General features: G+C 41.5%; 1 protein-coding gene across 8 annotated transcripts; it reads right to left on the reverse strand.

Annotated features, from left to right (window-relative positions):
* Nucleotides 1–1,830: 1,830 nt before the first annotated feature.
* LOC119953760 (GTP-binding protein Di-Ras2-like) lies at nt 1,831–14,847 on the reverse strand. 8 transcript variants are annotated; one of them, XM_038778356.1, is made up of 5 exons: nt 14,430–14,847; nt 13,234–13,418; nt 13,055–13,107; nt 12,153–12,227; nt 1,831–5,042 (listed from the first exon to the last, which is right to left on the reverse strand). In XM_038778356.1, exon 5 carries the CDS (start codon nt 5,021–5,023, stop codon nt 4,427–4,429), a length of 597 nt encoding a protein of 198 aa, XP_038634284.1. In that variant the 5' UTR covers nt 5,024–5,042; nt 12,153–12,227; nt 13,055–13,107; nt 13,234–13,418; nt 14,430–14,847; the 3' UTR covers nt 1,831–4,426. The 8 variants fall into 8 exon arrangements, with proteins under 8 accessions (XP_038634284.1, XP_038634280.1, XP_038634282.1 ...); XM_038778352.1 differs by lacking the exon at nt 12,153–12,227 and having other exon boundaries at nt 14,430–14,840; XM_038778354.1 differs by lacking the exons at nt 12,153–12,227; nt 14,430–14,847 and adding an exon at nt 13,746–13,944.
* Between the last annotated feature and the right edge of the window lie 456 nt (nt 14,848–15,303).

The following is a 15,303-nucleotide window of genomic DNA, read 5'->3' on the forward strand; positions in this document are numbered from 1 at the left end:
AGGCGGGCCGTTGTTTGGGGGTTGGTGGGAGGATGGGATCATTGTTGTTCATAAGGGGATTGACATTGTATTTGTTACCGTTTACTGTTTGTTGGTGGGGTGTAAATTTTGAAGAAAATGTGAAAAGGAGAATAAAAATATATTTTTTTAAAGTAGAAGTTGCCCCCAAGAAATCATGTTTTTTTGCACATACTTGGTGCATAAGTTGAACCCTTCTTTCAGCTGTGACATGCTCTCCCCGCATTAGCAGTCGGCCTGAATTTTTCAACGCATGTTTTATTTACTAGTACCTTATAGCTGGGTGTAAGGGATAAAACAGATGTTACTGGCTGTGTTGTGAAGGTGTGCATGAGTCCAAGACACTCTTTGGTTTGGAACTTTAGAAGCTGGCTTGACTTTCTACACAACACTGAAGTATCCCGGCATGGACATTGCAGCTAATGCAACACAGGGTTGATCTTCTGATCAATGATTCTCGGGGACATTTGCTTAATCTTCCTCTGTGCACGTTTGTTAGATCTGAAAAGAACACCTACAGGAATGTGTTGTGAGTGAATATTCGTATCTGAATTTTGTCTTGGGAATTCTGCCCCTATATTTCAATACCAGTAACACAACTCAGTGAAATATTCAGTTTTCACCCCAGTTTTCTATCCTTTCCCCTGAGCAAGCTGGGCTATGGTTCCAGTGGCACTGACCTTCCAAATGTTGCTGAATGAGTGAGCATCTCGTGAACTATTCAATCCCTTGTGGGAATCACAATCGTGTCCCATTCTGTCATTAATGGACGCTATGGACTATTCAAAGAAGAGTGTATGTGTGGGGCATCAGAGGTGTGTGTCTGTGTGTGGGGAGGGGCGGGATGAAGGGGCAACCCCTTGTGCCACGAATGAAAATTTTCCCTCAACCAACTCCACAAAAACAAGTTAATTGATGATGTAATTAATGTGATAATTTTGAGATCTTGCTGTGCACAAAAGTGGCTGCCATCATTGCCTACAAGCCACCAGTGACTGCACTTGAAAAGCAATTCAGTGGCTTAAAGTTCTTCAAAAGAATATAAAAAGATTTACAATTATAAGGTAGCTTTAACAACCTCAAAACAGCTAATGGGCCGAATGGACTCTTTCTACACCATAAATGTTTGTATGTTTTAAGTACTTTTTGAAGTATAGGTACTGTTGTAATACCAGAAATGCAGCAGCCAATTTGAGCACAGCAAGCTCAAACAAACAGTAATGTGATAACGAGCAGACATCAGTTTTTGTGATGCTGATTGATAGATAAATATTGCCTGGGACATGAGGGATAATGCCTCCCTTAAACTGTGGTACAGTTTTTAAGACTCTTGATTCTGAGTCAGAAGATTGTGGGTTCAAGTCCCACAGCAAGATTTGCATATATAATCTAAACTGACACTCCCAGTGCAGTACGAAAGGAACACTGCTCTGATAGAGATAGAGGTGCTGTATCTTGGATGAGACATTAAAGCAAAGCCTCATCTGCTCCCTCAGGTGGATGTAAACTATCCTCTGGCACTGTTTGCAATTTTTTGGGACATCCTAATGATGTGCATGTTCTTTATTTCTTTGCACTTTTCAGCAAGGGTCAGAGGTTAGAAACAGGCGGTCGAATCTGAGGTTAAATGTAACATCCCGTTGCCTTGCCAGCTGAAATAAGCCAGCTCTGAAGAAGGCAATGCCTAAATCCCTGGGACCTCAGCTCTGTTGTGGGTCATTTCCATTCAAGGCAGAGCTCCTTGGTTCAACATATTTAATCACGGTGTGTTGTACAGTTTAACTGTCTCCTACTTCCACAAAACAACAGCAGTCATATTGCCAGCATTTTATTCATAAAAACACATTCAGCAAACATGTTACAGAGAGGGAGACATGGCAGTTTATATGTTGAAGGAAGACTATCTTCTACAATAGATGGTAAGTTTCAAAAAAGTATCCTGTATAATTCTGACCATTGAAGCTGCATTGTCAACTGATGTCCCTTCATGCATTGGAGTAAATAGATGTTATGATGCAAACATTGACTTTGGTACCCATGGCCTAAACTCTATTGCACTGCAGGTAATGCAGATAACTGGTCAGCCTTGCAAACTTCAGTCTGGTTGGCATTCCAATTTCACATGCATCTCCAAGTGAAGCCTTTGTGGAACTCTTTGCCACAGAAGGCTGTGGAGGGCAAATTACTGAATGTGTTTAAGATAGATATAGATAGGTTCTTGATTAATGGGTTATGGGGAAAAGGCAGGAGAATGGGGATGAGAAAAATATCAGCCATGATTGAATGGTGGAGCAGACTTGATGGGCCGCGTGGCCTAATTCTGCTCCTATGTCTTCTGGTCTTATAGTTCACTAATGCATTAACCAAGGTGTTGAACTATGTTTTGTAAGTTAACTGGCTCACAGTATTATGAAAAGTTGTTACGTACTCTTAAAACTGAAATTCTCTGTAGATTTTCCATGCATGATTCCACAGGGCAAATGATTATCAAACAGGAGGAGTCGAGCAGTCTGCTTGAATGAGTGAAAGGTGGAAAACTGGGAGAACGTTTGCTGATAATAGCATGTGAATCAATAAATGTTCCGGAGCCAACCAGGAGTAGACAGGAAATTCTCAAAATATCAATGAGTAAATGATATTTAGTTTTAGCATTCCAACTTTGCAATGGGAATTTGAAAATCTAGGTCATGATGTTCTCCATATAATGGAGTCCTTCAGGATGACTTTTGACAATCTAAGTACAATTCCTCCATTGGGCCCAATGTAATTGTACAACGTTGTCTTTGATTTGACAGCCTCGGCTCTGCTGAAACCTGGGACTGAGTGTGTGGGGAATGAATGCCTTCTGATCCGAAAAATTGCTGTGTTTTGATGTATGTGCTGAGGTTACACCGTCAGGGCACAATGCCAAGTGTGAGAATATCTGGTGACAAAATACTGCTATCAAGATGCCAAGTGATTTACTGATCCATTCAGGAAAATCGGAAAGACATTTATGGTGGTACACACAATAATAATTCAACGCAAACACCAAAAAAATCAAGTACATGAGCACCGTGTGAATAGATATAAACATTTTGTACAATGCATATCGGGAAATTCTTAGAGCTCCAATAATAGCACTGCTTAAGGTACTGAAAATTCAGCAAAATTTACCGTTAAAACAACTTTTCTGCAATAGTTAGAGCATATTCAGGCAAGCTATATGCATGTTGTTATATGTTTTTTTTTTGCTTTATAGCACAAGGTTATGCTTAAATATAGGACAGTAAATGATGCATTATCAAAAAAAAGTATTAAGATGCTACATCTTTTCTTAGCCTTTTTTCTATCCTAATTTACATTGTAACTGATGATCTTTTTTAATCAAGCAAACAGTGACTTGTTAAAAGAGCTTTGATCTGTACTGGGAATTGTGCCCCAGTACATTCTACTGACTCCACAAACGTCTGAGCAGACAAGTGCTTAATTCTCAACCATACACAGAGTTATGTGGGACTGACAGGAAGTCAAACCAAACTAGGGTGTCTAGTGCAAAACTTTGGTGGGTTGAATAGTAAAAGCTCTTTTCCCACTACCTCTGCCCCTCAATAGGCACTTGTACCATGCTTTAGATCTGTGGGGTATTTGGTGCAGGGTTTGCATGTTGCTTGGCTTGTTCCCGTCTTCCCAATATTGTGCTTTTATTGTCATTGCTTGTTCTTATCCCAGTAACGGCCAGTTACCACAATTAGATTTGATGTGAAGAGTAACTAACAATTTACTTAATGAGGTTGGATATACTTAACTTCTAAACTGGATACCATGACAATTATGTAACTACTATTGAATGGTTACAGTTATTATACTTGTTGGTGGCAATTTATACCACAGGCCACAAAGTCTATTTTGAGATTAGAGTGTGTGCTTTTTAAATATTTAAGTTTAAAAAGTTAATACATTCAGTAAATTACATTATAATGAAGGGGCATGGTTGGATAGCCACAGAGACCCAGAATACATAAACTAACATACCTACCAGGGTCATATATGCAACCACCATCCTATCTAGAACTTCACAATGCCGGGGGAAGAATGCAAAAGAATCCCAATATCAAGACCATTGAGGAATGATTCCAGTGGTGACCTGCTAAGGTTCATCTGCTTGTGTCTGAGTCACATGCCTTTGCCTTTGATTAATGTATATGCACAGAATGTTTAAGAAGTTTTATTGCCTTAACTGTAAATAACTAGAAAGTGCAATACATGAAACAAATGAAATCTGATATTGGTGAGGTACAGATTTCCAGTAAGCTTATAGAGGACAGAATGTAGCATTGGTAAGCAACACGAGGATGGCCTTGCTTAGAGTTGTTCTAATAGTCTTACTCAAATAAGCAACGCCATCCATTTGACTGAAGAGTAGTGTCTACATGATGCTGCATTTTCCCTTTAATTTCTCTGTTCTCTTCTGCTGTTTGGACTTCTTCCCATCAATATTCAGGCTCATGGATCTGCGCTTTTCCAAATTAAGCAGTTCCTGGAAAAGCTCCTTGACGTTATAATTCAGCTTGGCTGAGGTTTCCATGAAGGCGCACTTCCATTCCTTAGCCAAGGCTTCCCCTACCTTGCTGTCCACCTCCTTGACTGTTTCGTCACACTTGTTCCCCACCAACATGACTGGGATGTTCTCGATATTGCCTTTGATCTGAAGAATCTGTTGATAGATGGGTTTCAGCTCCTCCAGGGACTGCCGGCTGCAGATTGAGTAGACCAAGATGAAAGCATGTCCTTTGGAAATGGAGAGGCGCTGCATGGCTGGGAATTGGTGGGACCCTGTGGTGTCAGTGATCTGAAGAGTGCAGACACTTTTATCACAGCTGATTACCTGCCTGTAGGTGTCTTCAATAGTGGGAATGTAAGTCTCACGAAATGTCCCCTTGACAAAACGTAGCACCAGGGAGCTTTTTCCAACACCTCCAGCCCCAAACACCACCACATTATAATCATTACTCTGTTCAGGCATTTTCTCGGGGTCTTATTACCTGCAGATAAATAATAATAAAACAATAATTCAACAGATATTACCAATAGCCAATTTTAATGAAAGATATGGATCATCACAAAATTTCTCAATGATTTAGTCATCTGCTTCAGTTTAATTACATCATATTAAAGGCAACATCTAAGGTGTCACTGTGGCGTAGTGGTTAGCACTGCTAACAAAGGCGCTGAGAACTCGGATTTGATCCCGGCCCTGGGTCACAGTCCGTGTGGAGTTTGCACATTCTCCTGTGTCTGAGTGGGTTCCACCCCCTCAATCCAAAAATATACAGGTTAGGTGGATTGGCCAAGCTAACTTGCCCCTTAATTGGAAAATAAATAATTGGGTACTCTAAATTTTTTTTTTAAAGGCAACCTCTTTTGGTTATCAAAGAGAACTTTTAACACACAGGTAAGTTGCAGTAATGAGCACAGGAGTTCTGTTTCTGACATGCAAGCCAGAAAAATCCCACCTGTTAGCATCGATGCAACCCATTCATGTCCAAACCATCCATGGTAACATATTCGATGCTAAAATAACTTTCGAAAGAAAAATTATTCTAGGTGGAGTCGATTTTGTTCCATTTTGTTATGAGAGTCTTTTAACTGGAACAGGAGGTTAATCTTTACTGGTAAGTCAATTGGTAACCAGAGGATATAAATTTGAAGAGCATCGGCAAAAGAATGAAGGGAGTGGATGGGTTCCAGCTCAGTGGTACATCCACATCTCTGAGTCAGAAGGTTGTGGGTTCAAGCTCCACTTCAAACCTGGGCAGAGAAATGGCAAGTGGAGCTTAATCCAGACAAATGTGAGGTAATACATTTTGGTAGGTCTGACATAGAGGGGAAATATACCGTAAATGGCAATACTCTTAGGAATATAGAAAGTCAGAGAAATCTGGGCGCGCAGGTCCACAGGTCTTTGAAAGTGGCAACACAAGTGGACAAGGTAGTCAAGAACGCATACGGAATGCTTGTTTTCATTGGAAGGAGCATCGAGTATAAAAACAGGCAAGTTGCAAAAACAGTTGCATCAAACCTTGGTAAGGCCGCACTTGGAATATTGCGCACAATTTTGGTCAGCACACTACCAAAAGGATGTGGAGGCTTTGGGAAGGGTGCAGAGGTGGTTTACCAGGTTGTTGCCTGGTCTGGAGGGTGTTAGCTGGGCGGAGAGGCTGAAAAGACTCCGACTGTTTTCATTAGAACGACGGAGGTTGAGGGGTGATCTGATAGAGGTCCACAAGATTATGAGGGGCATGGATCGAGTGGATGGGCAGGCACTCTTTCCCAGAGTGGAGGGGTCAGTCACCAGGGGGAATAGGTTTGAGGTCCGTGGGGCAAAGTTTAGAGGAGGTGTGCGAGACAGGTTTTATAAGTAGAGGGTGGTGAGTGCCTGGAATGCGTTGCCAGGGGAGGTTGTGAGCGCATGCTTTAATGGCGTTCAAAAGGTATCTTGACAAACACATGCATAGGATGGGTATAGAGGGATACGGCACAAGTAAGTGTTAAGGGTATTGGCCAAAGGTGGTATCATAACCGGTACAGGCTTGGGAAGCCTAAGGGCCTGTTCCTGTGCTGTATTGTTCTTTGTCCTTTCTTCTTTCTTTGTTCAAAGATTTCAGCAAACAATCTAGGCTGACTCTCTCAGGCAGTACTGAGGGAGGGGTCATCAGACTGCTCTGAAAATATACTCCTCGGTGAACTGCCAACATTTATCTTTTATCCAACATAATTAAGAAAGATTATCTGGACATTATTGGGGTACTGCCTGTGAAACGTTGCTACCTTAAAATTGACTGATGCATTTGCCAAATTACAACATTGACTCTCCAAAAATACTTCCTTCATTGTAAAGTGCTTTGGGATAACCTGAGGCCTTAAAAAGGTGCTACATAAATGCAAGTATTTTAATTATATTAAGAGTTGGTAGGCCATGATATCACAAACTGTAGTGGAGGAAGAATCCATATTAACTTTTAAAAAGAAAGTGAACATATATTTGAAAATACATTTTTATAGGGTACGTAGCTGAGGCCGTCATCTCATAATTGTCTGAGTGTAAATCCAGAGTTGTGTCATGTGCAGTATACTGACTTCACAGAGGCCTCTAGACATTTGTGGGCTTAACTGATCTCAATTTAAATATTTAAGGATTCTCCTCTCCCTGCACTCTAAACATTTACATTTCTTGCAAGTTATACAGAGCTCTACCAGGCCTGCACAGGTCTCTTTCCTAGGCAGGATATAAGAATACCAGAGAGACACGGCACCAAGTAACGTGAAGGTAGTTCTGTGTGACCAAAACCTAAACTGTAGCTGCCAGTTTTACATCAGTAGCTGCGGTGTAAGCTGGCAAACCTGTCCTGGAGTCCTTTGCAGATTCAATTCCCTGGCAGTAGAAAGGCCAATGTGTCAGAAACGCCTGCTGACTTTCCTCAGGCTTCCAGCTCCTGCCAATTTCTCTATCTGTACTTTCACCAGGTTGGCTGTATTACCTTTGTACCATTCTTTCCATTTCTAAACTCTCCGTAATTGTAAGAAATGGATTCGTCAACAAATTAGAAGTTGCATTTCTACCATGCGAAGGGTTTGGTTGACTGCTGGTGCCCACAATGATTTCCATGGTTTCTGTTTTCTCTCAATAACCAGCAGGATTGATTTATTTCACACATGTTCTTGGTGTAGTTGCTGTAGTTGTACCTTATCATTATGACCAGCCACACTTAGAAACAATGTTCCCCTTCAATCAGTCTTTGTAAAAGATAGTTTATCTGCCGTCTGCAGTGATTCTATCCCTAGATCTTTACAATGACTACACTTCAAAAAAAGGGGTTCATTGGCTGTCAAGTGCTTTGACAAATCCAGTTGTACTAAAAAGTGTAATACAAATACAAGCTTTTCCTTCTTTCTAACCCTACTTCTCGAAGTAGATGTTTGCCAAGCTACTTAAATTTGAGAACCTGGGCGACATGGTGGTGCAGTGGTTAGCACGGTTGCTTCACAGCGCCGAGGATCTGGGTTCGATCCCAGCCCCGGGTCACTGTCCATGTGGAGTTTGCACATTCTCCCCGTGTCTGCATGGGTCTCACCCCTACAACCCAAACATGTGCAGAGTAGGTGGATTGGCCACGCTAAATTGTCCCTTCATTAGGAAAAAATAATAATTGTGCACTCTTAAATTTATATTAAAAAATAAAGTTGAGAACCAATCTCCTCTCTAAATTACAATCTCAGCAACTGACTCCATTCTAATCCTATCTCTTCAGTCTTTCAATCAGGACCTACACAGACATTTGCTCTCATTACATAGATAGGAAAAAAAGTTCTTTATCAGATTATTTTACAGAATTTATCACTTCCAATGTCAATAACTATCACTTCTGAATTTGTAGTTTCTCTACAGAAAATCATAATAAGCTCTGTGTCTTGACTTAGATGTCCTAATTTTCTTAATTGAATAGACCATCAGTTTATCCTAAATATAAAGGTAATATAAGGATTTATTTATTTTCATTCGTCCTCATTTTTTTTGTTATAAATTTAGAGTACCCAATTCATTTTTTCCAATTATGGGGCAATTTAGCGTGGCCAATCCACCTACCCTGCACATCTTTGGGTTGTGGGGGCGAAACCCATGCAGACATGGGGAGGATGTGCAAACTCCACACAGACAGTGACCCAGAGTCGGGACTGAACCTAGGACCTCTGCGCCATGAGACAACGATGCTAACCACTGCGCCACCGTGCTGCCCTCACTTGTCCTCATTTAATCATTTTAGAATTTACTTGGTCCTGTCTTGGGCATCTAGAATTTAATGCCTTCAATTGAACAACATTTTCACGATGAGTGTAGTCATTCCACCAAGACACAATTAGTTTTGACCGCATTCTTCAATGAAATTGTTAGTGCTTCCATGTAACATGTTACAGTTTCTTTTGTTCAATTGTCCAAAACGCTTGTGGCTTAGTGATATCACTTTGAACCTGACTCTATGGTGTGGGCTGGGCTTTGTTTCCCAGCTAAATATATCTCACAGATCTCTTATTATTACCATCTTACTCTTGTCGTGGTCAAATTAACACATCCTCAAATATTCTTGACACATGCAGACACAGGGAGAATGTGCAAACTCCATACGGACAATCACCCAAGGTTGGAATTGAACCCGGGTCTCTGGTGCTATGAGGCAGCAGTGTTAACCACTGTGCCACTGTGCTGCCCCACTTTTACAAGAATCATATTAGGTATTACCAGGAATCTGAACATTTTTCCATGGATATCTTTAAAAAAGAACTGGTTGTCAATGCTCGGAAATAAAGTCTCCCATTAGGAAAATAAAGTAGAATATAAATTCAAGTAGTCTTGTCTATATCTAAAGCCACTCGCTCACGTTGCAACATGACAGCTTGGAGCTTTAAGCTGTTTCTTTATCACTATTACAATATTCACTGACAGTAACTTCGGAGGGGGAACATTCATATGTCAGTGATTAAACAGTACTTTATGTGTGAATTGCTACAAAGAACTTTTGTGTGGTTGCATTCTAACCAAGACACATAATGCCATTGGGAAATACCAATGTTTCTTTAAATCTGCGCTTCAATATGCAGGTAGCTATGTGCACTCAGTGTATATTTAAGGATTGGAATTTGGAAATGAAGAGTGCTCCAAATTGTGGTCCTCAAAAGAGCCATTGTTCAGTTGAACTGGCGTTTTATCTTTCATCTGAAGATGAAGTTGCTTCCCAATAACTTTCCAAAGGAGGTATTTGAATGGCAATTTACAGTTGTAACCAAGAGAGTATAGTTGATTCATTCATATGCTTCGAGGAAAGCATTTTTTAACGTGCTAGCCACACAAATTCTCACCTTTCCAGCATTTGAGGAAGAAAAATAATGAAACTAGTGTAGTTCAACACTTGAAAGGAAACTAAATCATATTAGAAATAAAATTGATCACATTCAATATTACAGGAGAGAGAACCCAATGGAGTAAGATCTGTCTCAAAGAATCTTCATTTTGACAGATCAACTATCTATTGTTATCTTTGTTGACTAAAATAGATTAACGAATCAGACTAGGAACAATGGTCAGCATGGTGGCACAGTGGTTAGCACTGCTACATCACGGTGCCGAGGTCCCAGGTTCGATCCAGGCTCTGGGTCACTGTATGTGTGGAGTTTGCACATTCTCCCCATGACTGCGTGGGTTTTGCCCCCACAACTCAAAGATGTGCAGTGTAGGTGGATTGGCCATGCTAAATTTCCCCTTAATTGGAAAAAATGAATTGGATACTCTAAATTTATATTTTAAAAAGCAACATTTAGCAAAGTACAGTGTGCGAGCAAAGAATTTGAAGGTTACAAAACAGACTGAACCACACATCAGCGCTGCATGCAGATATCTATAACACAATCTGCAAACACTGATACATTTACAGCCCTGAAGTGCATCCTCATTAGAAAATAGTTTACCCCTTAATTTCAGAGCCTCTCCAACCTTGTCCAATTTGAAATAACGAAGATGGTTTTCTGGAGAGATTTGTTCCTGAACTGACCATCCCATTGTCTCTCTCTCTCTCTCTCCGTTGTTATGGGCTGAAGTGGGAGAGAGGTGAAGGATAGACTCATGAAATGAAAGTATTTCTTTCACTGTGGAATTGGACAATCTCAACCCACTTCCTAATCATCCAGAGCCCAAACCTACCCACAAAGGGGAATTAAAGAGACAACTTTGCTCAGCTGTAAACAGAGATGAGAAAATCTTGACCTAAAGAATTGAATACCCAGGATTTTGAGAGGAGTATAGAAAGATTGTTTATGTACTTCATCTGCTTTTTTTTTATAAATTTAGATTACCCAATTATTTTTTCCAATTAAGGGGCAATTTAGCATGGCCAATCCACCTACTGTGCACATTTTGGGTTGTGGGGGCGAAACCCACGCAGACACGGGGAGAATGTGCAAACTCCACACGGACAGTGACCCAGAGCCGGGATCGAACCTGGGACCTCGGCGCCGTGAGGCGGTTGTGCGAACCACTAGGCCACCGTGCTGCCCTGTACTTCATCTGCTTGATGTTAAAGTGTGCGGTGCCGGTTCTGAAAGACGAAAATGGAAGAATATTACATTCCCCAGAGCAGCATGATACTAATAAGTACACATCTGCTAATATTTCTTATTTTCATAAGCATGAATGTTCAAATTCTTGCTAAAAATAGGGGAAGAAAAGTTTTTATAGCACATGTTCCTAAAAATTGGGAAAAACTGACAATGCACACGTAAATGTACAACTTTGAAATTCACAACAAATTGTTTTTCTATATGCTTTTTCGACTGGGGCATTTCGACTCTAGCACACTGGGCTAAATCGCTGGCTTTTAAAGCAGACCAAGCAGGCCAGCAGCAGGGTTCGATTCCATTACCAGCCTCCCTGAACAGGTGCCGGAATGGGCGACTAGGGGCTTTTCACAGTAACTTCATTGAAGCCTACTGGTGACAATAAGCGATTTTCATTTTTTCATTTCATATCCTTACATGGCACCTATATAGTAATGTACTGATTTTTGAACTTATTAGCATCCTATTAGAGAACTGTTCCTATATGTAATAAGATTAAAAAAGAAGTTTCATATTCTGTGATTAAACTTTTACACCACCTGACGTGTGTCATTGTCACGGGCCAAGGATTACAGCGTGCAGGTGCTGCAAGTGTGCGAGGCGAGGACACATCTAACCTACAAGAGAGTTTAGAGGGATCTAAAGTTACTGTTGACCAGAGTCTCACTGTCCCTCACAACGCAGTGCACAAGTATGAACTCTGGTTCCAATGCGGTTTTCGGATCAAAAACAACGGAATTCCTCTGTTTTAACTGGCAAATATAATAAATCCCTTAGGCCATAATGTTTGTCCCTTTCGTTATCTTTTATTCGGTCGCTAATAAACTGATAAATTCTCTTGGTCCCCTGGAATAAAGAATGGATGTTAGAATCCCCCGTTACACACCCATCTCCTGTGCAAAAGGAATGTAGACTGGCTGATTCATTAAAACGTTTTTTTAAAGCTACCAAAGATTCAAGAAGTGCTTAATTGCGGTTTCCTATTTTACCTTCTGGCTGTTGTAAGTGCTTAGGATTCAACTCAACCCTGCGGGCTACATTCATCCCCTCAAATTTCCCTGTCCCTGGAAAAATGAACATCATTCGAAATAACTATTTGAGCATTCAACGCACTCAATAACTGCATTGAGTGTAATTTCCACCCGCGGCACCATTTGATTATTCAGTTTATCTAATATCCAACTCATTTGAAATCACCCAGGTACAACAGACCATGCTATCTCTCCTCCGGTCGGTCGGCACAATGTGTTAGGGGCGAAATTGATTGTCTTTATATGTATGTAATACATATTTTTTTTCTATTTCCCAGATGGTCTTAAAATCTCACTGTAAAAAAAAATCATGATGCCCGTGGGGCCGGATCACTTCAATTATCACCTCGTTATTAGAAGATCAATGAAAACTTTGGTTTCAATTCTTAAGCAATCGAAAACTGGTTGAACTGTCAAGCTGGAGATTGCCAGAACTACCTGAATTCACTTTTTTCGGCCTTTGAATCTGAAGACACCAGTGACTTGCAGGCATCCTTCTCACTTTTACACACACACAAAATCCTTGCACACTTGCTCGCTATTCCTGGCACACACACACGCATACACGCGGTTAATTACACATTTGCACATTGTGATCTGAACACACCACTATCCAACGTTGTCCCTTGCATGCTTACACACCCACTATTAGACACAATTTTGCTACTACCACTTGCGTGTAGTGAAAGACTGACAGCTCCACGCGCATTCATGGATTAAATCATTCATTTGCACAAACGTGTACATGCATTTTCAGCGATGGAGATGCACACCCCCCCCCCCCCCCCCCACACCACGTTTTTGCCTCCTCTGCACCTGGAACATTAACTCATAATGATCCAATGTTGTTTAAATCCTACCTTTCCAGGTTCCTGGAAAAAAACTGTGGCCTCCCACCCTCGTTCTGCAGAAGCTGGTTGAGCAAACACACACAATTCCTTATGAATGCATTGCACACACAGTTGGGAAATTGTCAGTGTCAGCAGCAAGACATATAGAAGGAGAAAGTGCATCTGCACATCAACACAATGATAACTACCTTCAGTGTAGAGGGGTGGGGGTGGGTGGGGTGCAGCGCGGCGATGTTTCCCAGATCCAGTCAGTCTATTGTCTGGTGTGTGTGAGTGAATGAGTGAGTCTCCTTCACATTCTCGCTGGCTTCTTTCAGCACCACATCAGCGCGGACAGCTCCCGGGCTCAGCACATTCCTCCAACCTCCTGGAACTGAAGTTATTTATATATTTGTACACATACACACGCACACATATATATATTTATATAAACAGAAACCCCTCACAATCACAGCGCCCAGTATATTTAGCTTACCGTGTGTCAGATCCTAGTTTGTAATAATTCTGTAACAATTCTACAGTGAAACAGGAAAGTGCTGATACTTACAGCTGCCTCATGAATGTAAGACGGTCAGTTCTCTCTCCCACCCACCCCTCCCCACACACACCAGTCTCCATTCATCCATGAATTTTATCGCATTAGACGCGGATGCTTCCCAGTAAAAAAAAATCAACTGGGCTGCATACACAGAGCACCCACTTCTTTTTGTTTCCCCTTCCTCTCCCGTCCATCCCCTCCCGGGGGGACTAAGATCATCTTGTCCCTGCAATAAAAGGGAAGGCCAAGAGAGAGAGAGAGAAATGTGTAGCTCTGACCGACTGCAGATTCTGTCTCATTTGATCGAGTCAGGTCCTGGGGTGAATGGGGAACGCGTTTCAGTAACTCAATGCCAATCGAACGCTTTATCAGTTTCTGGGACATTTCGCCTGGCAACACAGATCCCGCCCAAAATGTCACTGTAAACCTCGCAACACTGTCTCCTTTCCCTCCGAGGAACTTCGCTGGCCTCTAAACTCCCAATAGTGACTCCCCGATAACTCCCAATGACTCCCCACTTCCAAATAAAAACCGCCTCTGTAGCAATTTGTTCCAATTTGCCCATTTTTAAGCCCCCACATGCATAATTTTCTCCCATCCAAATTTAGCCTCGATCGAAGTGACACCGTTTGATGCCAGCACATCGCTTCAATTCCTCGACCCATTATTTTAAACAGATTGAAGCTCCCTTCAACATTTCTCTGTATCCAGACAGGCACACTGTCCAGATCACATTACTTTTCTTTACCTCAAATTAAACAGTTTTTACACTAAAAGGAAGTCTATTTGTAACCTTCTCGTGGCTCCACTAATCACATTCTCCAACTCCACTCGAAATAGAATTACCTCTTGCAGATCCAACATCAATGAGTCGAGTGCTTGTCCTTTCCTTCTGGAACACGTGCAGTGCAAGTGTTCATAAAGCGGTTCCGAAATTATATGTAGAAGGATGGCTACGTGGGGGTGTGATCTAATGGCTGGGTTCAGGTCACTTGACAATTCGCCACGAATAAGTTACCTTTGGGTTCTCATTTTATTGCTATTTCATGACCACCTGATTCATAAATTGCCAAGGCCACTTTCTCAGTGAAGGTTACAACATGCCTTATTGCGAATTTGGATGCAACACAATGTGAAAACAAAGCTTCCCTGTAATCGCATTTTGATTCTAACACAATATCCATTCTATTCACAGTGGACACATTATGATACATGGGGAAGGCAGGTAGTGATGTAAAAAAGAGAAAATGCTGGAAATACTCAGCAGGTCGGGCAGCATCTCCAAGGAGAGAGAAACTGAGTTGACGTTCCAGGTCTGTGAGCTGTCATCAGAATGTCTTCACTGTCAGAGATGATGAGACGTTACAGCCCCCCGCTACACACACATACCTTTCATGTTGACATAAAAATCCCATGAGCCTATTTGAAGAACAGGGGAGCTGGCCTGGCTAAAATTTATCCTTCAAAAAACATCACACACAAAAAAACAATTACCTAGCCATTATCACATTGCACTTTGTGGGATCTTGCTGTGTTCAGTAGATAGTGGCTCTGCTTCTGAGCCTGAAGCCCACGGTTCAAGTCCAACTCAAGGACATAGAGTTTTACAGCACAGTAAGAGGCCTTCAGACCATCATGTCTGCGCCGGCCATCAAGCACCTGTCTCTTCCAATGGGGCAGCTTGGTAGCTTAGTGGTTAGCACAGTTGCTTCACAGCTCC

This window comes from Scyliorhinus canicula, chromosome 18, assembly GCF_902713615.1.
Source record: "Scyliorhinus canicula chromosome 18, sScyCan1.1, whole genome shotgun sequence".
NCBI lineage: Eukaryota > Metazoa > Chordata > Chondrichthyes > Carcharhiniformes > Scyliorhinidae > Scyliorhinus > Scyliorhinus canicula.